The sequence below is a fragment of the Hylaeus volcanicus genome, unplaced genomic scaffold (assembly GCF_026283585.1).
Source record: "Hylaeus volcanicus isolate JK05 unplaced genomic scaffold, UHH_iyHylVolc1.0_haploid 12237, whole genome shotgun sequence".
NCBI lineage: Eukaryota > Metazoa > Arthropoda > Insecta > Hymenoptera > Colletidae > Hylaeus > Hylaeus volcanicus.
Window position 1 is genome coordinate 794,096 of NW_026533172.1, and position 20,757 is coordinate 814,852.

At 31.2% G+C, this 20,757-nt stretch overlaps 6 protein-coding genes and 3 long non-coding RNA genes across 14 annotated transcripts; 5 read left to right on the top strand and 4 right to left on the bottom strand.

The window, feature by feature from the left end:
• Nucleotides 1–347: 347 nt before the first annotated feature.
• Nucleotides 348–2,782, bottom strand: LOC128883868 (NAD(P)H-hydrate epimerase-like). 3 transcript variants are annotated; one of them, XM_054136705.1, is made up of 10 exons: nt 2,680–2,782; nt 2,372–2,476; nt 2,203–2,308; nt 2,035–2,150; nt 1,909–1,981; nt 1,745–1,848; nt 1,616–1,682; nt 1,430–1,565; nt 1,316–1,365; nt 348–1,273 (listed from the first exon to the last, which is right to left on the bottom strand). In XM_054136705.1, the coding sequence occupies exons 2-10, from the start codon at nt 2,471–2,473 to the stop codon at nt 1,242–1,244; spliced, it is 786 nt and encodes a 261-aa protein (XP_053992680.1). In that variant the 5' UTR covers nt 2,474–2,476; nt 2,680–2,782; the 3' UTR covers nt 348–1,241. The 3 variants fall into 3 exon arrangements, with proteins under 3 accessions (XP_053992680.1, XP_053992681.1, XP_053992679.1); XM_054136706.1 differs by having other exon boundaries at nt 2,372–2,530; nt 2,680–2,775; XM_054136704.1 differs by lacking the exon at nt 2,680–2,782 and having other exon boundaries at nt 2,372–2,668.
• Nucleotides 2,783–3,147: 365 nt separating this feature from the next.
• Nucleotides 3,148–7,238, top strand: LOC128883755 (calcium/calmodulin-dependent protein kinase type 1B-like). Of its 3 annotated transcripts, XM_054136438.1 has the most exons (11): nt 3,156–3,400; nt 3,451–5,092; nt 5,153–5,327; nt 5,385–5,453; nt 5,521–5,618; nt 5,704–5,827; nt 5,878–6,022; nt 6,110–6,190; nt 6,260–6,449; nt 6,508–6,663; nt 6,727–7,238. In XM_054136438.1, exons 2-11 carry the CDS (start codon nt 4,505–4,507, stop codon nt 6,751–6,753), a joined length of 1,653 nt encoding a protein of 550 aa, XP_053992413.1. In that variant the 5' UTR covers nt 3,156–3,400; nt 3,451–4,504; the 3' UTR covers nt 6,754–7,238. The 3 variants fall into 3 exon arrangements, with proteins under 3 accessions (XP_053992415.1, XP_053992413.1, XP_053992414.1); XM_054136440.1 differs by lacking the exon at nt 6,727–7,238 and having other exon boundaries at nt 3,148–5,092; nt 6,260–6,315; nt 6,380–6,449; nt 6,508–6,649; XM_054136439.1 differs by having other exon boundaries at nt 3,167–5,092; nt 6,813–7,238.
• An 842-nt stretch (nt 7,239–8,080) lies between these two features.
• LOC128884225 (mannitol-1-phosphatase-like) lies at nt 8,081–9,444 on the bottom strand. The gene is made up of 5 exons (XM_054137459.1): nt 8,993–9,444; nt 8,852–8,902; nt 8,609–8,800; nt 8,312–8,554; nt 8,081–8,248 (listed from the first exon to the last, which is right to left on the bottom strand). The coding sequence occupies exons 1-5, from the start codon at nt 9,278–9,280 to the stop codon at nt 8,084–8,086; spliced, it is 939 nt and encodes a 312-aa protein (XP_053993434.1). The 5' UTR covers nt 9,281–9,444; the 3' UTR covers nt 8,081–8,083.
• Nucleotides 9,445–9,462: 18 nt separating this feature from the next.
• LOC128884224 (protein ABHD13-like) lies at nt 9,463–14,389 on the top strand. 2 transcript variants are annotated; one of them, XM_054137458.1, is made up of 11 exons: nt 9,491–11,867; nt 11,956–12,059; nt 12,106–12,532; nt 12,652–12,738; nt 12,826–12,931; nt 12,990–13,080; nt 13,149–13,282; nt 13,516–13,617; nt 13,665–13,840; nt 13,905–14,005; nt 14,062–14,389. In XM_054137458.1, exons 3-11 carry the CDS (start codon nt 12,494–12,496, stop codon nt 14,387–14,389), a joined length of 1,164 nt encoding a protein of 387 aa, XP_053993433.1. In that variant the 5' UTR covers nt 9,491–11,867; nt 11,956–12,059; nt 12,106–12,493. The 2 variants fall into 2 exon arrangements, 1 of the variants encoding a protein (XP_053993433.1); XR_008459289.1 differs by lacking the exons at nt 12,652–12,738; nt 12,826–12,931; nt 12,990–13,080; ... (3 more) ...; nt 13,905–14,005; nt 14,062–14,389 and having other exon boundaries at nt 9,463–11,867; nt 12,106–12,268.
• On the bottom strand, nt 13,256–14,206 carry LOC128884227 (uncharacterized). Its single transcript, XR_008459290.1, has 4 exons — nt 14,070–14,206; nt 13,746–13,862; nt 13,464–13,596; nt 13,256–13,397 (listed from the first exon to the last, which is right to left on the bottom strand). It is a non-coding gene; the product is annotated as an uncharacterized LOC128884227 (long non-coding RNA).
• A 249-nt stretch (nt 14,390–14,638) lies between the features above and the next one.
• LOC128884226 (uncharacterized) lies at nt 14,639–16,563 on the top strand. The gene is made up of 5 exons (XM_054137460.1): nt 14,639–14,782; nt 14,931–15,462; nt 15,610–15,731; nt 15,785–16,047; nt 16,106–16,563. The coding sequence occupies exons 2-5, from the start codon at nt 15,448–15,450 to the stop codon at nt 16,351–16,353; spliced, it is 648 nt and encodes a 215-aa protein (XP_053993435.1). The 5' UTR covers nt 14,639–14,782; nt 14,931–15,447; the 3' UTR covers nt 16,354–16,563.
• A 59-nt stretch (nt 16,564–16,622) lies between these two features.
• Nucleotides 16,623–18,425, top strand: LOC128883945 (uncharacterized). Its single transcript, XR_008459169.1, has 4 exons — nt 16,623–17,259; nt 17,300–17,360; nt 17,407–18,218; nt 18,298–18,425. It is a non-coding gene; the product is annotated as an uncharacterized LOC128883945 (long non-coding RNA).
• Nucleotides 17,406–20,705, bottom strand: LOC128883941 (26S proteasome regulatory subunit 4-like). The gene is made up of 13 exons (XM_054136839.1): nt 20,451–20,705; nt 20,319–20,395; nt 20,201–20,248; nt 19,951–20,136; nt 19,774–19,893; nt 19,629–19,704; nt 19,427–19,552; nt 19,253–19,346; nt 18,817–18,913; nt 18,642–18,761; nt 18,496–18,585; nt 18,381–18,444; nt 17,406–18,323 (listed from the first exon to the last, which is right to left on the bottom strand). The coding sequence occupies exons 1-13, from the start codon at nt 20,593–20,595 to the stop codon at nt 18,253–18,255; spliced, it is 1,314 nt and encodes a 437-aa protein (XP_053992814.1). The 5' UTR covers nt 20,596–20,705; the 3' UTR covers nt 17,406–18,252.
• LOC128883947 (uncharacterized) lies at nt 18,465–18,948 on the top strand. The gene is made up of 3 exons (XR_008459171.1): nt 18,465–18,604; nt 18,674–18,763; nt 18,828–18,948. It is a non-coding gene; the product is annotated as an uncharacterized LOC128883947 (long non-coding RNA).
• Nucleotides 20,706–20,757: the final 52 nt, after the last annotated feature.

Sequence of the window (20,757 nt, forward strand, 5' to 3'; positions counted from 1 at the left end):
TTGTGTAGTTTTTCCGTTTTCACTTCCTGTTATCATGTTCAATTAAAAATCCTTTCAAAAATTGCTTCTAAAAGTTAAAAATTAAATTTTCTAGAGAGGTTTTTGTAAAATGGTAATTGAAAACGAATATTAAACTATCGGTATTTTTTAGTAACGAAACTTAAGAAAAACACAAAAAAGGGTATAGATAAAAATTGGTTTGCAACTCACCCTGCGCGCTTGATTCTGTAATAAAAAGACGACGAGGGTATCTTCATGTTAAAAGAATATTGAAAGCACTCGAATTAAGGTTTAATACCAATATAGTATCGACCCCTGTTCGAAACGGGGTGACATACTCGGTTTCTTTAATGAACGTTGCACTTTTAAGACTTCATATATTTAACTTCTCGTTCTCAATTACTTAATTATTTAAACTTTTAACGCTATGACACATTTGTGAACAATCTAAATCAAAAACGATGTGAAAGACACCAAATGAGGCGTTCGTTTATGTATTCAGTTATTGGGAAAGAAAAAAAAAATGCTTATTAGCTTAAAATTATGATCATTTTCTTTGTTTCATAACTTTAAATAAAGATCAAGAATTTTTTCACAATTGGAAGCGAAATTTTTAAGCTATAAATACATGACCGATGAGTAAGAAAACTGTGATTTTTCTTGAAAAATATCACGTTGAAGAGTCAATAAGATAATATTATGTCTTCTGTACTTCTTTCCTATTTATGAATTTTGATAAATTTGTATTTTTATAAATTTTTATATTTATTTAAAATGCTTTCAAAAGTCAATGATTATGGGAAATTAAAAATTATACTTCATGAAACGTTTAAGCGGTTTCTTCTAACTTCTTTTTTTTCTTTGTTTTAATTTCGGTATTACATTTTTTAGGTGAAAGAAAATTAGCTTCTTCTAAACACTTCTCAGTGATCAAAGTATTACTTTTACTATGTAATGTCTGTAGAACTTTTTTTAAATCAACAGGATGAGATGAAACAGGCGGGTTGATTTCAATTCTATCAAGTTGTATTCCATTATGTTTTGTAGCAGCGGAAAACATACTCTTAGTTTTAGTTTCCTCTAATTTGTCCAGCTGCATCAATAAAGTCACAGTACATGTAAAAATTTAAAAAGCAGCACGCAAGTATTTTAAAAAGAAAATAAATTGAGTGTTTCATGAATGCGGAAAACACATTGAAGGAAAAAAAAATATATTTTAAAAAAATTTAGACTGATACTCTTCATGGATTGAGACGAATAATGGATGTGTCATCTAAAAAAAAATACTATATCATGAAATATGAAAGATGTTTACTAGAGTGAACACGGCGAGGAACGTTAAGCGAATACTTGTCTTTATAATGTCTGTATAGTAGTAGGAGAAACAAACATGTTTTAAAATTTTATGTTAGAAAAAATTTATTCTAACCTGGGTAAATTTGGCTGACCAAGATAATGAATGCATGTAGAATTCTCAGGCCTTTCCAATATAAATTTCGTACATAGCTTAGGTACCATCAGAGAAACGATCATGGAAGGTTTTGTCACATATGTACTACATAAATCTAATAAAATTTTGATATCCGGTATTTTAAAATTAATACAACAAATTTACCTGGAGTATCGTTGCAGCCAGACGGTACATCTACACAAACGATAGGAAGCGTAGTTTCGTTTAATATCTAAAATATATTTTTTCAAATGTAACTTTAAAAGCTTTCTGTTAAAAAAAAATGTCACTGACTTGTATTATACTGTTATAAGGTTCTCTCATACTTCCTTTAAATCCAAAACCGAAAAATGCATCCACAGCAATGTCAAAGTTAGAATTCAAACCCGTTATTATGTCTTTACAATTAATATAATTTCTTAAATTATTACAACAAAGTCAACTACAAATGAAGTTACCTATTGAGGATGACGTTTCTTTAATATCTGTAATAATTTTGCACCCTTCGTGTTCCGCTTGATCCAATAAGCGCTACAAAAGAAATCATAAAAAGATATTTTTTTTTGTAATGAACCTTTCTTTACAGAATATAAATTCTGAACAAGACAATCATTTGAATTTTTTTTTGGGTACAACACCGTAACATTTGATTCAAACTGATCGCATTGTCGCTGCTTTAAATGCCGTGCCGCAACCAATCCTGCATACAAACAATTTTATGAAAGATTAAACGTTTCTGTCTAAAATATTACCATCTCCTCCATTGTTCCCTGGACCGCACAGAAACAGAATGCGGTTGGTTGGTATTGAAAGAGAACATACGGCCGTTGCAATACTATGACCAGCCAATTCCATTAACTACCCAATTAGTAATAATCATACAAAGGTGAACAAAAGTCTTAAAATTCACAATCCTACTACCTGCTCTACGGAATACCCATAAACGTCTGACATAATTTCCTTGTCAATTGTTGCGGCTAGTCCAGCCGGAATGTAAGAACATGTTATTGTTTTGCTTGCCATTTTCTGGATACGTTAGTAAAATTGTTCAATGAGCGTTTCTAATCATTTTATTTCAAGCTACGTAAAAGCAAATACGGTTCAATGGTAGTTGTATGAATCTAAATTTTTTTCTTTTATATGGTATGAAATTGAGAAATAATACAATTCAATAAAGATACTGAATAAAATGTTCTTTAACTTTTCTAAATAGCTTTATTCTAACTTACAATTATACACGGATTATTAGAAGTTGTAATGTTATCAAGGAATTCTTTTTTATTCTTCTCGATATATAAAAAATAACATATTGGTTTTCTTTTTAGTGTTGCTACCAAATATCATGCTACAGCACATATTTTTTATTATTTTACTGTTTCACATGTAAATACTTTATACATCATCCTCTTTGGAAACTTATTTTTCACTAGTTTCCTTTCGATTTCTTTCTTTGCGTAAACGTTACCTTTTGTGTTTCTTTCTTTGTTTTTCCAATACAACCCTATGTAGTAGAGCATAATGCGAAATTATGAAGGCAAAAAGAATCTTTGAGTATATTTTTATTCCTCTGTTACTCATTATATTTTTAAAATTATTATTTGACTCAACGAGTTCGTTGGGCATATTTTTTTAATTAAAAGGAAAACGTTTTAATTAACACTATTCTTTTAAATTTATTTAATGAGCTTTTTTTATTAGAGTATATACATAATGTTTTTTTTTACAGTTACAAAACGTAAAAGCATTTCACAGTAAATGTATATTAATTTATGTTCCTTAAGCATCTCTACGAGAAAATCGATGACAACCTGTTTCACCTACTAATATTAGGAAACTTACACTACATGCGGATATTGTATCACCAGACAATTCGATTTATTTAATGCAGTGTAAAGTACCATATGTAAACGTAGTAGTCAAATCGATAATATTGTGTCAAGAAATTCATAGGTATTATTTGTTCTAGTTTTAAACTATAATTCCTTGCTGAAAATCATTAGTTCTGTATTTTCAACTTTTCGGTTATCTTTCATATCGGTCAATGTCTGATCATCTTAAAGGATGTGTCTTAAATCTTTTTTAATCATTTCTTGAAAGGTTGCGCTCATTCATAATTACTTATTTACTGTAATTTACATAGTGATAACGACTGTGTTTGAATAATTTTTGATTCGTATGTAGTAACAAAAAAGCAAACAACAAAACCACTAGGTCTCAATAAATTAAAATTTTTTTTTTCAATTTACCAATTCAAAAAAAAATATATTTTTCTTCACGTGTTATGATATATTTGTATACGAGAAAAAACAGTTCTTAAACTACTATATAGCTTTTTGAGACATTTTATAATTTTGTTTTAATTTCGCTTTTGTTAATTAACGTTGACTATATAAAAATTGAGTAATTACTCTATACATTAAAAAAATCTTTATGCACTCAAGTTGTAGATACATTTACTTTATTTAACGTCTGAAGCAAGAATATTAGTCGTTATAGAATATTAAGTCCGCTACAATTAATTATTTTTTATTCTTTTACCGAGTTTTCACGCTAAAACATTATACATTATTTTCGATATTTAAGAAAAAGAGGTATAAGAATTTACATCATGTTTTTGAAAATAATAGTAGAGATGTTCATTATTCGCAGATATAAGATGATGTGTTTAATTTTGTCAATCCTTTAAAAAACTTTTTTATCAACAAGAATTTGTGTATGAATTTCTTTTTTACTATACCTTCAGTAGCTTATCTAAATTCCACCTAACTTTTTTTCTAACATAGTAATTTTATAGTTATTTGATCACTTGGAAAAATTATTTATACTTTATTTAATAGATAATTAATAGTTATCATCGTTCGACAAGCCGCTTATTTCATTTAGATTTTTATATGTAACCGACTCCATCATCATAAAAGGCATTTTTATTTTTGTTTCATTTCTCGTTTTATTTTTCCCTGATCATTTTTTTCTTCCTATACCACAATGTTTTATTTGTAATAAAAACCCCTTTAATTAATTTAGTAAAGTAGAACATTTGTAAATTTTGTTTCCATGTGTACACAAAAATTCCTCTCGTGTACACCATCGCTCAATTTTCCGACAGACTTAGACTTTAATTACACTAAAAGCGCATCTAAAGTAAATCTCGATCAAAACCACGACATCTTCACGTTAAAGAATGAAGCAAGCGCAAGCCATTGTAATTTTATTCATTATCCTACGAATTTCTCTTCAATGTCCCGGCTCTATATGCTTCCTTCAACAAATGGGAAAACCCATTATGTTTCCATCTCTTTTGACTCTTCTCAAAACCATGAGAAATCATCTAATGCGGTTATTATGTTACATTGTTTTAATATTTTTGATCTTGTCAATTCCATATTTGATGTTCCCTTAACAGGGGCCTATATAGTTACAGGCATTTGTAGTGGAGAAGGTCCTTGTTTGTATTTATCTACATTTACTGGAGTTTTCGAATTTCAATGCTCCGCCGCTCAACAAGGAGAAAAAACTTTAGAAAATGATTATTTTTTGTGGCTATCGCGTATGGTAGTTTTGAAAGTTAAAATGGTTTCAATTAGTAGTCTTTTTTCTATATCAAAAATTCATTATAATTCGGGTGGAGGATGTTTTACCAAGGTAAAAGATGTTTTGTTGATATTTATGCTGTTTTTGTTATCGCATTGTAATTCATGTCAGATTTTTGAAGCCAAACATTGTTACACATCGCAACCTTTAGTTCTTAAAGCTATTCCTAAAAAAAATTCTCATGTATCGTTAAATCATCACGAATCCACAGGACCAAGCGAAATTAACATTTTAAGAATTCTTGATCATTCTTACATTGTCAAACTTCAAACAGCTTTTCAGGATGGTTCGAGTTTTCTACATACAAATCCTAATGTACCGATTTTTTTTTTTTTGTATTTAGATGTTTTTTACTATCTTGCTTTGGAATATTTACCTGGCTATAATCTCTATAGATGGCTTCAACGCTATGGTAGTCTTACCATTAATTTCTTGTCATAACAAAAAATAATTTCATGTTTCATTTTTTATCGTTTAAGGTTTCTTTTCTGAAAACCAAGCACGAGCTGTAATGGTCCGTGTATTTTCTGCTCTTGCTTATCTTGAGTCACAAGGTATCATCCATCGTGATATTAAGGTTTGTTCTTAATTAGAATTCCACTTCAATATGTTTGATTGTTTACTATTCAAATACTGTTAAAAAACATTTTTCAACGTTTCAGCTAGAAAATCTTGTACTTCATGATCCAAATGATCCGAGTAGCGTCAAACTTATTGATTTCGGATTAAGTACTTTTCTTAATACGCCAAGAAGCAGGATGCGATGTGGGTCTCCGGGTTATGTAGGTAAGGCTAGTATTTTTTTTTCTGACATCCTTTACCAATTGTTTTACTAGCACCAGAAATTATTTCAAAACAAACATACGGGTCATCCGCCGATGTCTTCAGCGCAGGAGTTGTTTTGTACTGTCTTCTCACAGGAACCGCACCTTTCTATTCCCATGGTGACTCACCATCAACAACTTTGTACAAAAATCAAAAGTAATCATTAGCTCAGCTTCTTTGAATACACTAAAGGAAATGGGAACCTTATGAATTTCATCTCCTATACTTACTTTGTCTTACAAGATGTCAGATATACTATGATCCTGTGGTGTGGAAGAATATCTCAATAAATGCGCGTGATCTTATATCAAAATTATTAGAAAAGTTAGTCACACATAGTAAAACGGTCAAATGCATATATTCTGTTGGTTTTATTATATTACGTTTTTTTAGAAATCCGCTTAAGCGCTATAGTGCATCTCAAGCTCTTATGCATACATGGCTTTTAGGTAGTATTAAATGCTTATCATTCAAACGGGTCACAAGCAAAACTGATTCTAAATTACACGAAAGGAATTCTGAGGGATTGTTTTTTCAAAAACAAAGCCACGAAAAACCTCACGTAGATACTTGTGAACCTATGGTAAAAATGAATTTATATTTTCCTTATAATACTTTCTGTTTCTTGAAAAAAAACCAAGCGATTCGTTTTCCGTTCGTCTATTCCTACAAGCCGCCCTTCACGCTACACATGTCTAAAGTTTGGACTACCAACAAACAAAAAACAATACATCCAAACGGAGTTTAAAATGGAGACAAGTGTGACACGTATTCCGTTACTACAAAGAGATTGCCAAGTATGTTATATGAATTACAAGAAATTGAGCAGCTGTTAAAAAATCCTTCTACACTTTTCTTAGCGTCGTTATTCATTTAAATTTACTTGATATGTGCCATGGCAAATTGCTTATTTAAAAAAACGATTTTGTTGAATGATTTTTCATAGAGGTTTTCTTTTTTTTAAATCCTTTTTATTTTCATGAAAATACAACAAATTCCCGATTCTGTTTTTTTCCATTTCAATGACGTCTTAGTCCATTCTCTACTGACCCATCTCCCTTGCCGCTTCCAGCAAGGAATTTGATTCGTGACTTGCTGCACGTGTTTCTAATTCCTATTTGATCTTAACATCCTTTGTTTACAGCGTGGTTTAATTAAATAATCTACTGCAGTTACGCATGTTAAAAATTTTGTAAAGAAATTTCTTACCCATCTATTCTCAATGATTCAATAAAATTCTCTTAAATAGGATTTGTCCTAGATATTTGTCTAGGAAATTTTTTTTTTTTTAATTTTTATTAAATGTGACTTATTGAAATAACGGAAACTAAACTTTATTATCATACAATGCATCGTCTAATCCCCGCGTGCAAATGATGTTAGTGAAACAACAACTCTCTGTGATGCGGCTTAAGCGTTCATGATACGGTTATGTGTAAAAAATGTTTATTTGTACACAACTGGTGACGCTTTTGATCAACAAAGAAAAAGTTGATTTCTAGTAACTTTAAAAAATTAGTTATCCATATTGGAGAAAATTTTTCGCCTAAAAAAAGAATTGATATGTTTAGCTACACAAATTTATTTTTAAAAATGAGCAAAATCAGCGAATGTAAAATTTGTTTAAATTAAAATAAACACTGAATTTCAGGTTAAAAAAAAAGAACTTACCTAAGTGTTTTTTAACAACATTAATTCAATTCAAATTTTTTTTTTTAAAATGGCTGTGATAGAATTTCACCAGTCTTTTTTGTCTAGTCGCATTGCGTAAAAGTTTTTAGTCTTTTTATAATAAAGAAGTTTAACATTATTTAATTTAAAAGTGTACGCGTTACAACAAACAGATAGATAAAACTTTTTTGTTCTACCTATGCAATTTACCATTTTTATAAAAAAAAAGACAAATAACGCATAATGTTAACAATCCTAAAATTGAATTAAAAAAGATTCAAGACGACAAAATGTTTTTCGGTTGCAAAAGAATATTGTTTTAAAAGGCTGTAAGCAAAAATTAAAGTTGTAAGTAATTTGAGGAGCAATTAATAAGCTAAAGCAGAATAAAAAAAAATGAGTTATTTAAAATTTTTTTTCTACATCGTTTAAGAAACATTAAAAATATATTATTGAATTTCTTTTAGAACAAAACATTGTTCAGTACGGGAATTATTTCTAAAAAAAATAATTTAATTCCATCATGTAACAAACAATGCTCACTTCTTATGGTTTTTTAGGAAGAAGCAACGTTGGTGTTGCATGTTTCATGATGCATTGCCCGTCAAAGCCTAGATGCTTCGAAGAGTTTGCTGACTGCTGAATATATTGACCATGACCCATCAAAATAGACACAGCAGCACCTGCCATACTATGCCCGTACATGAGAACCTAAAAAAAGAAGAAAATTATAAAAAAGTAAGGAAAAAGTCAGACAAGATAAAAGTAGTTAACCTTAGGTCGAAGCCCTTGATTGGATTTGTTTTTTATATTTTTGTTATTTTCCAGAGAGATCAAAACTTTTCTCATTCGTACAAGGACGTCGAGAAAACTTTCAGCTGGTATTTGATTTCCTGTTTTATAATACCCGTCTGGACGTGTTTTTTCGTTAATGGTCGAGGCTTGCGGTGAACGAACAAGCGCATTTTGGTCAAGATAAAATAGATGACATAGCGAGTTTGGAGGTATATCAATGACCTAAAATAGTAAGTGTTTCAGATGAAGATAACATTGAATTTCAGTAGGACATACCCGCATATTGTCCCAACATCCGAAACATATTTCCGCTGCTTCGGGTACAATAACCGTGGGTATTTCTTTATGATTGTTATAGAAATGAGAGCCTGTCTCTATAGCACGGTTTAGTGGGCTCAGAATAATGACATCTGGTAACCAGTTTTGTTCTTTAATAAGTGTTTCCATTAAAACAGCAGCTTCTTCAGCCTATAGTGTTATTAAAGAATTTATTACATATAACTGTATTAAACCACTCACTTGTTGAACTCCAACATGATTTAATTGATTTTCAGGATAGTCTACTTGACCCTGTCACACATAAAATATTTTTAAAGTATTACATTCTAGAAAAATAAAACTTTATTTGTTTATATAAGAAGAAACAATGTTTAAAATTACTTGAAAAACTCGCGGTTCCGTATTTCCCTCAGTTTTACCATGGCGAACATAACATATATCATAGGTCAAGTTAAGCGGTTGAAAAGAAGGTTTGTAAGAAATATTTCCAGTTTTGATATCAATGCTAAGCTGTAAAGCGTCACAGGTTTCTTGTATACATTGAAGATTTTGTAAAGAAAGTTTAGAAACATAGTCTTCAAAGGATTTTTTTTGGATTGCAAGGGATTTATTAATCCGCTCATAAGCTTCTTTTTCTTCATGAGTTAAAATTCCTGATTTAGGTGACATATTTTTTTCCTTTTACGTTACAGTTTAATTAGCTAAACTTTTAAAATCTTTTTATATACTGAATTGTTTTACCGCTTATTTGCAGAATTGTTTACCAGGATTACATAATATTTTTTTACATGAAATTGTTTATAAAAAAATAAGAAATACTTGTGATATACATGCTGTTTTAATTTTTTATAAATTTCTTTTGCGTACCATCTTTTTGGTACACTAAAAGCAGTCGCGAGAGAGATGAACGTTGAACAATACAATTGAGGGATTTTTAATTGTTGTACAAAAAGGAATGATTTTTTTATTGCAAACCCTACAATTTATTTTATTAATTTCAACAACAAATTGTGCTCTTAACATTCATGTAAATTTAGCAGAAGAATTTTTAAAAGAGGTTTACGACCATATTTATGTTCAATGCGAACAACGGGTGCCACGATCCAACGTTTATAAGTTTTGTACATCATTGGAGGGAAGGCCGTGTGAGCTTATGTTGAAACAAAATTCTGCAACAACGAAAAAAAGCTCCTTACTGAAAAATGAATTTTTCTTTTTTGAAGAATTTTTCAGTAACAATGAACTTGATGAACGTTTTTCATTAGTATTTTTAAACAATATTGAATGGCTCATAAATCATGTTGGTATTTTTTCAATTTTAAAGGATTCTTTTTTTGATGATAAAAATCTTCATGAATTAAACTATAAAAATGATATTTCGGAAGAGGAGCAGACGTCACAAAATATTTCTACTCTGTTTAAAAAATCATCCAGGTTGTCTAGTGTCTTTCAACAATTTAATTTTTTGTTTCGCAACAACTTTTTTTTTAAAAGTAAAAATGAAAAAAAACTATTGCAATATATTAGAAATACGTTAAACAAAGAAAAAGAGAATGTTGTCACATCGCCTTCTTTTCGACAAAAAAACTCTTTTATTGAAAGAGGTATAATTGAGGATTATGAAATACATTCCACGGTAGTCTTTGCATCCAATCATTTTGATACACCTGTACCAGAGTTCTATGGTTCAGATTACAAAACATTATCTTTACGTTGGGTTGGATTATGGTATAATTTACCCTATACGAAACTTGGATTGATGTCTAATAAGGATTTAGAGAAAAACAAAAACGACTTAACGCAATCGTGCATTTTCGTTAATCGAAATGATAATGCTATTCTTTTTTCAAAATCTGTAGTGCCTAATAATATAACAGTGCTTCTTTTCCATAAGAAAAGAAAACAAGCTGAATCAGCTCCACAGGTTGTTATTTATGTTCAAGGTATTTTATGTGAAACAAAACAGAAAGGCAATGAGTGGATCTATACACCTTTGCCGTTAAAGTGCTTAAAAAACTATGAATACCAAAGAGCATGGTCGGCGAAATTGCTTATTAAAGCAGAAGATCATTTAAAGCAAATCAACATCCTTGATTATATTACTGCAGGATTTCAATATACAAGAATTGATGGTATTTTAATTTCTTTGGCTGAAATGACAAAAGTTCAAGTATCCGAGGGGAACTTAAAAGAAATCCTAACACAAAGTAATCAGATTGATACCCATGGTCTTTGTTTACAAGAACTTCATGTACGTTATTCCAAAAAAAAAAAATTCACATCAGAACAAGAGGGCACTGCATCGACGAAATGGAAACGAGACACTAGGAAAGCTTTGGTATTGGTACATAAACCTTTAGTTTATGAAATTCCTGCTGTAAACTTAGTAAAAAACCAAACACCTCAACAGACAATAATAGAAGATCGAGAAAAATGGACTCAGTATTGGTCCGCTTATATAAAAAAGCAAATTTTTAAACGAGCCATTCAGCTGAGTCTTTTTAATAAAACATCACACGATCAGCTTGTTAACAAAATTTCTCACCAATATGCGCCACTTCCTTTTTCAGAACTAAGTAGTGATGGATACGTATTTCACCATGATATGCGACCCTTTTCAAAAAGTGTTCAGTTTTGGAGGCATAATAATATACCCATTGAAGCACCTCTATGTCGCATAAAAACTCTCCATCAACAAAAATATATTTTACCTTTCCAACTTCATCCTTCCACGTTAGTTACAACTGAATCATCATAATTCTCAGTGTTTTTTACAAAAGAAATAAAGTACTTCATCTTTACAACACAACGTATGTTCAAAAAATAATCCACCACTCCAAATTTAGATTATAAAAACATTCATACACATGATTTACAAAAAACTTTTCTTACCTTCCAACTTTAAAAAAACGCGTGTTTTTACGACAACTAAAGTTATCTGTTATTCTATTGAAAAATAGATTCATGCTGTGAACGGAAACATGTGGCCAATGATTTCCTATTATATCTCCAACGAGTTTGTCACATTGGTGTTCTATTTGTAATAAAAATAAAGGAGCAGCCATTAAAGAAGTTAACGTCTGACGTGTTTTCATTTTTCGAATGACCCATTCTCTCTTCTACTTTTTCTTTATAAAAAATTGTCCCGTTGGGACGGCAGAAACATGCAGTGATAAAGTAAATTTTATTTGCGAAGATAGTCCTGTCTTTTCGCGTATTATTGCAACTCTTGGAAGACTCTTTTTCTAAAAAAATGGTAAAAAATATAACCACAATACGATGTTTCTAAGTTGATGATAGATGTTTAATATACACATTGACGTTTTTTCTTTTTGGACATTTAGGGTGCAATCAAGGGACTTGCATTAAAAAAACGCTTAGGAAAAAAGATGAAACAAAATCGTCAATTACCTCATTGGGTTCGAATGAAGACAGAGAATAAGCTACGGTACTTATTTTTCATAAACAAATAATACCTAACTTTTTTTTTGTAGATATAATGTTAAGCGACGTCATTGGCGTCGGAAGAAATTAGGATTTTAATTAACTCAAGCAACAGCAAATGCTTTATTAAAATGTAATTTTTTTTTTTTTCATGTTTTAACATTTTTATTTGAACAAAACCTGTAAAATGGTGTCAAATGCACTAGCAAAACATTTTACCTATGGAAACTCGTTTTTGTTTTATTAAAAAAGCTGACAATTACTAAAAAAAAACTTGAAACAAGAAAGTTATAGAAACTTTAATTTTATTAAAATTGTGTGGTTAACGTGTGACAGTCTATTTTTTTAATATATTTCATTGACAGATTTTCTTTCAGTTAAAGTGTTATAGCATAGGGTGTGGTAGAATAAAATATTTTGGTTTCTTTGTTATTTTCAATGGGAAATTCAATTTTATTTCCTACTGCTGCACAAAAAGTAAGCAATAATTTTATTTTTATGAATTCAAAAACTTTGAAAATCGTTTAAGTTTTGTAAAAATAATTAAATCAAAAAAAAAGAATTGTTTCTACATAATAATTTGTATTGGTGTCTAGCATAGCAATGCTAACGTCCATACCCAATCTCATATCGTCTGGATTCCCTCCGGTTCTTTTTATTCTGAAGCTTCTCCTGCATGTTTTGTAAATACATTGACTCACTAGTTTTTATGATACCTCTACTTTTTTTTTGTTAATGTTTATATATAACAACGGAATTTCGTCCTAAAGAAATACCATAAAGGTCGACTTCCTTACCACGGTGTAGACGATGATTTAAAATTCCCAGCCTTATGGTTTAATGGGCGGCGCCGATGTGTTTTACTCTATTTTCATGGTACATTTTTTTTAAAAGCTACCACGACTTTTCCTTATAATGCTAATGCCTTTCCTAGGGAATAGTACAAATTTAGTGGACATTTTTGAAGAAATGGAAATGTTATCCTTGTTTTTGGATTGCTGTATTTTAGCTATCGAATATCCTGGGTAAACTTTTTTAACAAAAATTTTCATGTGATGGTGTTTAATTCTCATAACAAAAATTCTTTTGAAAGTTATGGTTTATGTGCGGATTTACGCGTTAATCCGTCGACTATTGACTACTGGGGTTTGGCTGCTTTTTTTTGGATTTTAAATCTTGGTGCGAATTCTGAAGATATTATTCTTTTTGGTCGTTCTATAGGAACAGGTAAATTTGTATTCCCATTGTTTCATGATAAACGAATAGATCAAAGTTTAGTCACACACAAACTTCTAAATGTTAGCCATCAACTTCAACTATGTTACTTTGGATTTACTAAACTCTACACACATGAAAACAACATGACGACTTAGTATAAAAAAATGAATTGCCAGATATTTTTTTTTACTTGTAATACACACTGAATAACGAAAAACATATCTTTAGTATTCCGCTTTTAGGTCCCGCTACTAAGCTTGCTAGTACTTTAGTTCAAGTCGGTTTACAGCCAGGTGGTCTTGTTCTTCATTCACCCTTTTTATCTATACACAAAATAGTATGCGGTACGTTTTCGAAATCTATAATGTGAGTATTTCAAATGTTTCTTTAGATTATAGTAGTATCGGTACATGGTTTATTAAAGATTATTGGAATACTGAAGAGTTCCTTAAAGGTATATCACCTCACACACCTTTAGTTATTATTCATGGCGAAAACGATGAAATCATACCAGTTTATCACGGTCATAAATTATTTAACGATTATAAAGTTCCAGACTCTATGAAGGTACTGGCTTTAAAAGTGTGACCTGATAATGTTGTACAAATATATTCTTTTAAACTCAATTTAGGCTGGTTATTTTCCCAAAAATTCAAAACATAATGAATATTATGTAATTGAAGATTTAGCTATTCCCATTCAAAATTTCTTTAAACACAGAAATTTATTTCAGTATGTCGTCACATAAATGTTCTTCTAGTTAAATAGCTATGAATTGTACTTTTTAGATATTTACCTTTAACAAAAATGTTAAATCCAACGAATCAAACGGAAACATCCGTTTTATACAATTTCAAATTTATTTTATCCATAGATGAAAATCAAAATAAAACAACATCCACAGATACTTCAGAATCCTCTAACAATGCATCCTTATTAAACAAAATTCGATTTTTTCATGTAAAAGTAACAAATAAAAAGAAGACATATCCATCCTTACAACATGATGCAAGTGAAACTCTTCTTGAGCCCGAATCACCCAATGTTTCAAATAATATGCTAGCTGTGATAACTCAGTTTGATGACATTCCCATAAGCGAATACGTTACAACATAGCTTTTATTTGAATATATATTAAGACATTTTTTTCTTTTTTCTTTACTTTATTGCCTTTGATATAATCATTTTCGTACCAGGACCAATTAGATTTATTAAAAACAGCAGTGACTCGAGTAATTTTTTAACCTGTATTAATATAAAAACGACATTCAATTATTATATTTTTTTTATCGAAAAATGTTGCAACCCCTTACATTGACATCGGTTCAAACTGTTGTTGAACGATTCAAACAACGGTCAAATATTGAAGCCGTTTTATTAATGTCGAAAAATAAAATTTTATCATCGTCACTTAAAGATACGAAAGTCACCAAAACTTATGCTCAATTCATTTGTAAATTGATTCAACAATCTGAGGAAAATCCTTTAAAAATAAGTTCCAGAGTACCAGTACGTTGAATCGTTCTGTTTTCTCTTTTTGTTCAAAAAAATTGAAAACATCTTAACTGACTTAGCATAATAGCACCTCGACTAGATATTAGAAAGCATGAACTAATGTGGTTTAAAAAAAAATGTGTTTACATTTATTATAATGTAGGAAGACGTGAAGTTAATTCGTGTACAATCCTGTAATAACGAATTTTTCATTTCGTATAACGACGAATTCTCTTTAACAGTCATTAAAAATATTGATTTAAAGGTGCCCGTGAAGGAAAGTCGCTAATCATAATGTGTTCGACATAATTCATTGTTACAGATACTAAAGACTGCAAAAAACCATGACCAATTTATTTTGATTTGAATTACATTACTGTTGTGTTTTGTCAATAAAGTTTTATGTCATAATATATATTGTTTAATCGAAAGTGTTCAGCACAACAACAAAAACATGTTGCATTTTACCAAAACCTTTTTTTTTCGAATAAAAAAAACTACTGAACGCTTACTCCTTGGGACCTTCTAGATTTTTTGGAACTGGAATCTACAGCACTTTTAGGGACATGTTCGGGACAGAAGAGAATGTTATTATATTTTGCCATGAGAAAAAAGGTAAGGAAATCACGAGTTTTCTGCCAAACAATTCGATACTCTAAAGCCTGGCTTTGTTAAATATCATGGCAACGCAGACCGTATGTAATTTTTCTTTGCGTGTTAACGGTGTAAAGACATGAAAAAATAACATATTAAACAAAGCAACGCATAGAATGTTTTGTAATTGAAGTCTATTGAATTTTTTACAGTATCTTAAGTTTTAACATTTGATTCTCGTGTAATAGATCTCGAAAAAACGCAAGTTTATTAAAGATGGAGTTTTTGAAGCCGAGCTAAATGAATTTCTTACTCGAACGTTGGCAGAAGACGGTTATGCTGGTGTTGAAGTTCGCGTTTCTCCAAGCAGGTGAGAATATGTTTCTTTTTGTGGGAAACATTATATAATCGTTCAATACTCAGAACTGAAATCATCATACGAGCCACGCGAACGCGTGAGGTTCTTGGAGAAAAGGGTAGACGTATTCGAGAGCTGACATCCTTAGTTCAAAAACGTTTCGGATTTCCACCGGATTCCGTTGAACTTCTTGCTGAGCGTGTTGTTTCTCGTGGTTTATGCGCCATGGCTCAGGCTGAGTCTCTGAGATACAAGTTATTAAGAGGTTTAGCTGTTCGTAGAGCAGCTTATGGCGTTTTACGTAACATTATGGAAAATGGAGCTAAAGGTAAGTTTCCCTTGTTTTCTTCGTCCAAAAAGCAGTCTTGTTAATTTCTTTTTTCTAGGTTGTGAGGTTGTTGTATCTGGAAAATTACGTGCCCAGCGCGCCAAAAGCATGAAATTCAAAGATGGCTATATGATCGCCACTGGAGAACCGGCTCGTGAATATGTTGATCAAGCAGTTCGAGCTGTTATGATGCGTCAGGGTGTATTAGGAGTTAAAGTTAAAATTATGCTGCCATATGATCCTACTGGTGCTATTGGATCTAAGAAGCCTATGCCAGATAATATTGTTGTTCGAGAACCAATGTAATCCAATTTTTTAAAAGAGAAACGTGATACCTTTGTTTTTCATATTAACAATCACCTGAAAAATGAATATCATACATACTTGACGACTTCAAATATATTCATGAGTAAGACCAAGTTTTTTTGATGCATGCTGAGAAATTTAATTCCTTAACATACAATTTACGTGTAAACTGTCCACAGTCAAAACTTATTATAACATGTAATTATTGTAAATGTACACGATTTGTTTGGTATAAAAGATACTATTTATTGGCAGAGTCACATGCAGAATTCTGTTTCTTTTAAAGTACGTCGGTCTAATAAAAAAGACTAATCTCTTTAAAATATAAATCGCCTCAATATCAAGAATTAAAAAAAAAATAATTTTTTTTTAATTTCGGTTTTTTTTAATAAAAAACAAGGTGTTGTATCAAAAAATATTGAAACGTGAGCATTAAACCGACTAGAGCTTGCTAGTAATACACTGGTGCTAAGCGGTGCAATAGCCTGGCTTCATAAAAAATTGCGCTCCAATGGTATGCAAAACGTTATCAGCGTTTTTTCAGTACTTTTTAGCTTTTTTTTTTAAAACTGAAAAAATACGAGTGTTACTGTTAAAAAAGGAAAAGGAACCTTCGAAACAAGTAGTTACTCGTAGTACTCTTTTTTCTGTTAAGTATCGATGAAGAACTGGTTGAAAAATAAAGATGCAAAACACCGCGACATCCGGAAGTTTTGAAACCTCGTCATCTGCCTCAAGAGGTTGGTGACAATCTCGAACGCGACTTTTTTAATACGGTTGTGGGCTTCAATCAGCAGTTTCTCAAAGTAAAGTGCGTCACAACTCTACTAGCGTGGCACTGAGAACGTAGTGATTGCATAGAGAGCATTTGTGACTGGTTATTATTAGAGAAGGGCGTTTTGTAAGGTAAGATAATGAGATGCAAAGGGGAGTGACATTTGCACAGAATATGGTACAAGTTAGGATTTTTGTGTCGTATAAAAAAAAAAACATACTTTATTTTTTCGGTAAGAACACTTGAAAGTTAATTAAGATGACCAATGTGTTCAAAAGGTTTCTTTGTGCATATCTTGTAAGAAATGGCGGATCTAAAGAAAAGTACAATTTAAAAAAAAGAAAAACGTTTTGTTAATGTTCAAAACAAGTTTTCTACTAAGGTAACAAAAGTTTGTTTACTAGGTTTCTGTCAGGGATGGTATGAAGGCACCAGACGCCCGTTGAAAGATTACAATAATTTTATAATTAAAAAAAAAAACAGGAACGTTCACGATGACAGAATGTATTTAAATTTTGAATGTGTTCAACTGTAAAAACTACTGTGGCATTCGAGAGCAGAGATGCCAACTTTAAGCTTTTTATTATACTGAGCTGATGGATGCAGATATGCGCTTTCTTGAAGTACAAGGCAACTACTAATGGTTCATTAAGAGCAAATCTGTTAGTTCATGTTGAAAAGACGCCTTTGGAGGTAAAATAATTTAACAAAACCATAAAATGTTCAGTAATAACACAGCAAAACCTGAATATAATTCTCAGGAGAATGGCGCAAAAAGGTGGAAAGCAGTGGGTCTTATTAAAGAAAATAGAAAAATGGAATTGTTAAAGTTTCTTTTAGCTGAGCGTAGAATGACAAATGTTTATTTTCTCACGAATTAAAATGTTTCGTTGTTTTGTTTGTTCTAAACAGTGATTAGTACTGATTTAAGATTATTAAAAAAGAATATTTGGTAGACTAAAATTGAAAGGTTTAATAATGGGAATGATTATCCATGTCCAACATAAAACAAAAAAGCAGTAAAAACAATATTATAATTTCCCCAAAATATTGGTAAAGATATTGCTTTAAGAATTTAGGAACTTAAAATGTACGATAAAACCTTGATGTTTGTTTGGTTGTGGTTACAAATATAAACCTTCCGGAACATTGCCTTTTTTTTGTTGTAGTGTTTTTTCTTTTCCCGTTCGAAAATCTACGAAGGTGTGAAAAAGTTTTTTTTTTCTCTCTTAATGAAAATATTTGAACGTACCGTCCTGGCTAACCCACATGCGGCGCTCACTTAGCGCTAATAGACCAGCCTCACTACAAATGGCCTGCATCACGACACACAAGAGCTGACTCAATCTCTTCAAAATAAAGTTTACTTTGATATCAGCTCCAGATAATTCGTCTTTTGCAAGAACAAACTCTTCCAAGTCAACATCGGGTGCGAGAGTCATTTTAGCAGTGTGAATCTAAACATCATATAGCAGGGTGAAATTGTAGTATAGAATGTATTTAAAAAAATGACTTGAAAAATTCGTCGCTTTGTTTTTGTATCAGGATGAGGTAGCTCGATTTTCCGATCAATACGTCCTGGACGAATCAATGCTGGATCTAAAGCTTCAATTCTATTTGTTGCCATAATAACCTGTAGGGTCGATCGATTCATTTGTAAAGGTGTGATTTTACTAGAGTTTGCCAACCTTTACTCCAGTTTTAGCATCAAATCCATCCAGCTGATTCAATAATTCAAGCATAGTCCGCTGAATTTCCCTTTCACCTCCACTAGTGGCCTCGTACCTAAGAGTTTTATGTTGACATGAGAAAACATATGTTGAGTAGTTTTGTTATTAATTCAAAAGCGTTAATTATTACATTCTTTACAATCCGTTTTTCTTAATAAGCTAGAAAAATCAACTACTAAACGAATTTTTGGTAAAGTAAAGAAACATTTTAATATTTTTTTAATAAGAATAAAACAGAAGAGTGATGGCAATGAAAAAAAAAACATTCACTTGTTTTTCGCGTAAATTATCACGTTGTTGTAGGATAGAAACAGTTTGTTTTGAATGTATTTGAATCATTTTATATAATACTAAAGTGTTATGAAACAATGCTGTGAGATAGTCTTAAGCGTACCGTTTAGTTCCAACCGCATCAATTTCATCAATGAAAATAATGGAAGGTGAATGTTCTTCCGCAACACGAAACATTTCACGAACAAGCTTAGGGCCTTTAAAAATGAAGGCAAGGTAACAAAGTATCCAAGTGTTGGGTTTTGTCTTTGTCATGAGACAAAAGCGTGTCACCCACCGTCTCCCAGATATTTTTGAATAAGTTCGGAGCCAACAACACGCAAAAAGGTAGCAGACGTCTCATTAGCAACAGCTTTAGCTAGTAATGTTTTTCCTGTTCCAGGGGGACCGTACAAAATGACTCCTACAAGGAAGAAAAATTCAATAATAGTACTATTACGAGTTGTTGAAATGACTAAAGACACTTGATGGTTACTTACCTTTAGGAGGTTTAATTCCAATATCCGCGTATAATTCCGGATGTGTTAAAGGCAATTCAACAGCTTCTTTGATTTCCTAGTCATGAGAAGAGTGAAGAGATACCATTTAAAAAAATGATTCAGCTTATATAGTTTCTGAGCTGACCTGCACTTGTTGATCAAGACCTCCAATATCTGCATAAGTTTCTTGTGGAGCCTTATCAACTTTCATTACAGTCACAAGAGGATTCACATCATCTTGTAAAACACCTACAATACTTAATACCTGTTAACAAACGTTGATAAGGACCCCTCTTATAAAAAAATGACTTTTAAAGTGTACTTTGTTGTGAAGAAGGACTGAGCAGCCAGGTTCTAAAGCATTTTGATCAACAAAAGTGTGAAGATGCACATAGTATTCTGTTCCAAGGCTTAATGATACAATGGCGTGATGATCATCAATAACTTCTTCAAGCGTTCCTACTGTGATAGGTGATCCCCTCAACTCATCAATTTTATTTTCTTCTTCCTATAAATTTGAAAACAAAGAACATTATTTTTTTAATAAAAATAATTTATTTTTGAAAAAATACCTGTTGTTTATTTTCAAGTGAAGTTTTTTGTTCTTGATTAGCTACAAACTAAGGCGTAAAGCACGCACGCACAAAAAATAATTTTTACAAAAAGTTTTGTGATAATTTTTTTATATACCTCCTCTTCTAAAAGTAAATAATCCTTGATACGTTCAAGGCGCAATTTGCGTAATAAACAACGAGCGTTGGGTGTTACTGAGAAACGCGTCGACGAGTGTGTTATATGTTTAATATCAACACACTTTATTACCTATAGGAAATTTTGCGGCTGCTACACCTGTTTTAAACTTTTTCTTTTTTCGACCAAAAGAAGGCGGTATTGGAGTACTTTGAAGTTTATCTTTATTTTTTTTTTGTGCATCAGGCAAACGAAAAGGAAGTTGTGCGTTCCCCATCTATTGAATTTTTTTTAATTAGTTTTATTACAGCAACTTGTTTGGTTTAATGTCTCACCAATGCTTTGAAAAAAAAAAAGTTTAACAAAAAATATGTTCCTACTACACTTGTCTGCACCTATTGACTTTAAATTACGGGTTGATGTCTTTTAGCAGTTTCTG

Bases quoted from the DNA above. Each gene is read 5' to 3' on its own strand.
- LOC128884224 (XM_054137458.1), top strand. From the start codon at position 12,494: ATGGGAAATTCAATTTTATTTCCTACTGCTGCACAAAAA. The intron at 13,841-13,904 runs GTACTGGCTTTA...AACTCAATTTAG, and splicing joins AAGTTCCAGACTCTATGAAG to GCTGGTTATTTTCCCAAAAA. The intron at 14,006-14,061 runs GTATGTCGTCAC...TGTACTTTTTAG, and splicing joins AAACACAGAAATTTATTTCA to ATATTTACCTTTAACAAAAA.
- LOC128883868 (XM_054136705.1), bottom strand. From the start codon at position 2,473: ATGGCAAGCAAAACAATAACATGTTCTTACATTCCGGCTGGACTAGCC. The intron at 2,309-2,371 runs GTAGTAGGATTG...CTAATTGGGTAG, and splicing joins ATGGGTATTCCGTAGAGCAG to TTAATGGAATTGGCTGGTCA. The intron at 1,982-2,034 runs GTAAAGAAAGGT...TTTCTTTTGTAG, and splicing joins TTGTTCAGAATTTATATTCT to CGCTTATTGGATCAAGCGGA.
- LOC128883941 (XM_054136839.1), bottom strand. From the start codon at position 20,595: ATGGGGAACGCACAACTTCCTTTTCGTTTGCCTGATGCACAAAAAAAA. The intron at 19,894-19,950 runs GTACACTTTAAA...GTTTGTTAACAG, and splicing joins CAGTCCTTCTTCACAACAAA to GTATTAAGTATTGTAGGTGT. The intron at 18,914-19,252 runs GTACGCTTAAGA...TAAAACTCTTAG, and splicing joins GATGCGGTTGGAACTAAACG to GTACGAGGCCACTAGTGGAG.
- LOC128884226 (XM_054137460.1), top strand. The intron at 15,732-15,784 runs GTGAGAATATGT...TTCAATACTCAG, and splicing joins GTTCGCGTTTCTCCAAGCAG to AACTGAAATCATCATACGAG. The intron at 16,048-16,105 runs GTAAGTTTCCCT...TCTTTTTTCTAG, and splicing joins TATGGAAAATGGAGCTAAAG to GTTGTGAGGTTGTTGTATCT.
- LOC128884225 (XM_054137459.1), bottom strand. From the start codon at position 9,280: ATGTCACCTAAATCAGGAATTTTAACTCATGAAGAAAAAGAAGCTTAT. The intron at 8,801-8,851 runs GTGAGTGGTTTA...ATAACACTATAG, and splicing joins ATCATGTTGGAGTTCAACAA to GCTGAAGAAGCTGCTGTTTT. The intron at 8,249-8,311 runs GTTAACTACTTT...TTCTTTTTTTAG, and splicing joins ATCAAGGGCTTCGACCTAAG to GTTCTCATGTACGGGCATAG.
- LOC128883755 (XM_054136438.1), top strand. From the start codon at position 4,505: ATGTGTACACAAAAATTCCTCTCGTGTACACCATCGCTCAATTTTCCG. The intron at 6,023-6,109 runs GTAATCATTAGC...TTGTCTTACAAG, and splicing joins ACTTTGTACAAAAATCAAAA to ATGTCAGATATACTATGATC. The intron at 6,191-6,259 runs GTTAGTCACACA...ACGTTTTTTTAG, and splicing joins ATATCAAAATTATTAGAAAA to AAATCCGCTTAAGCGCTATA.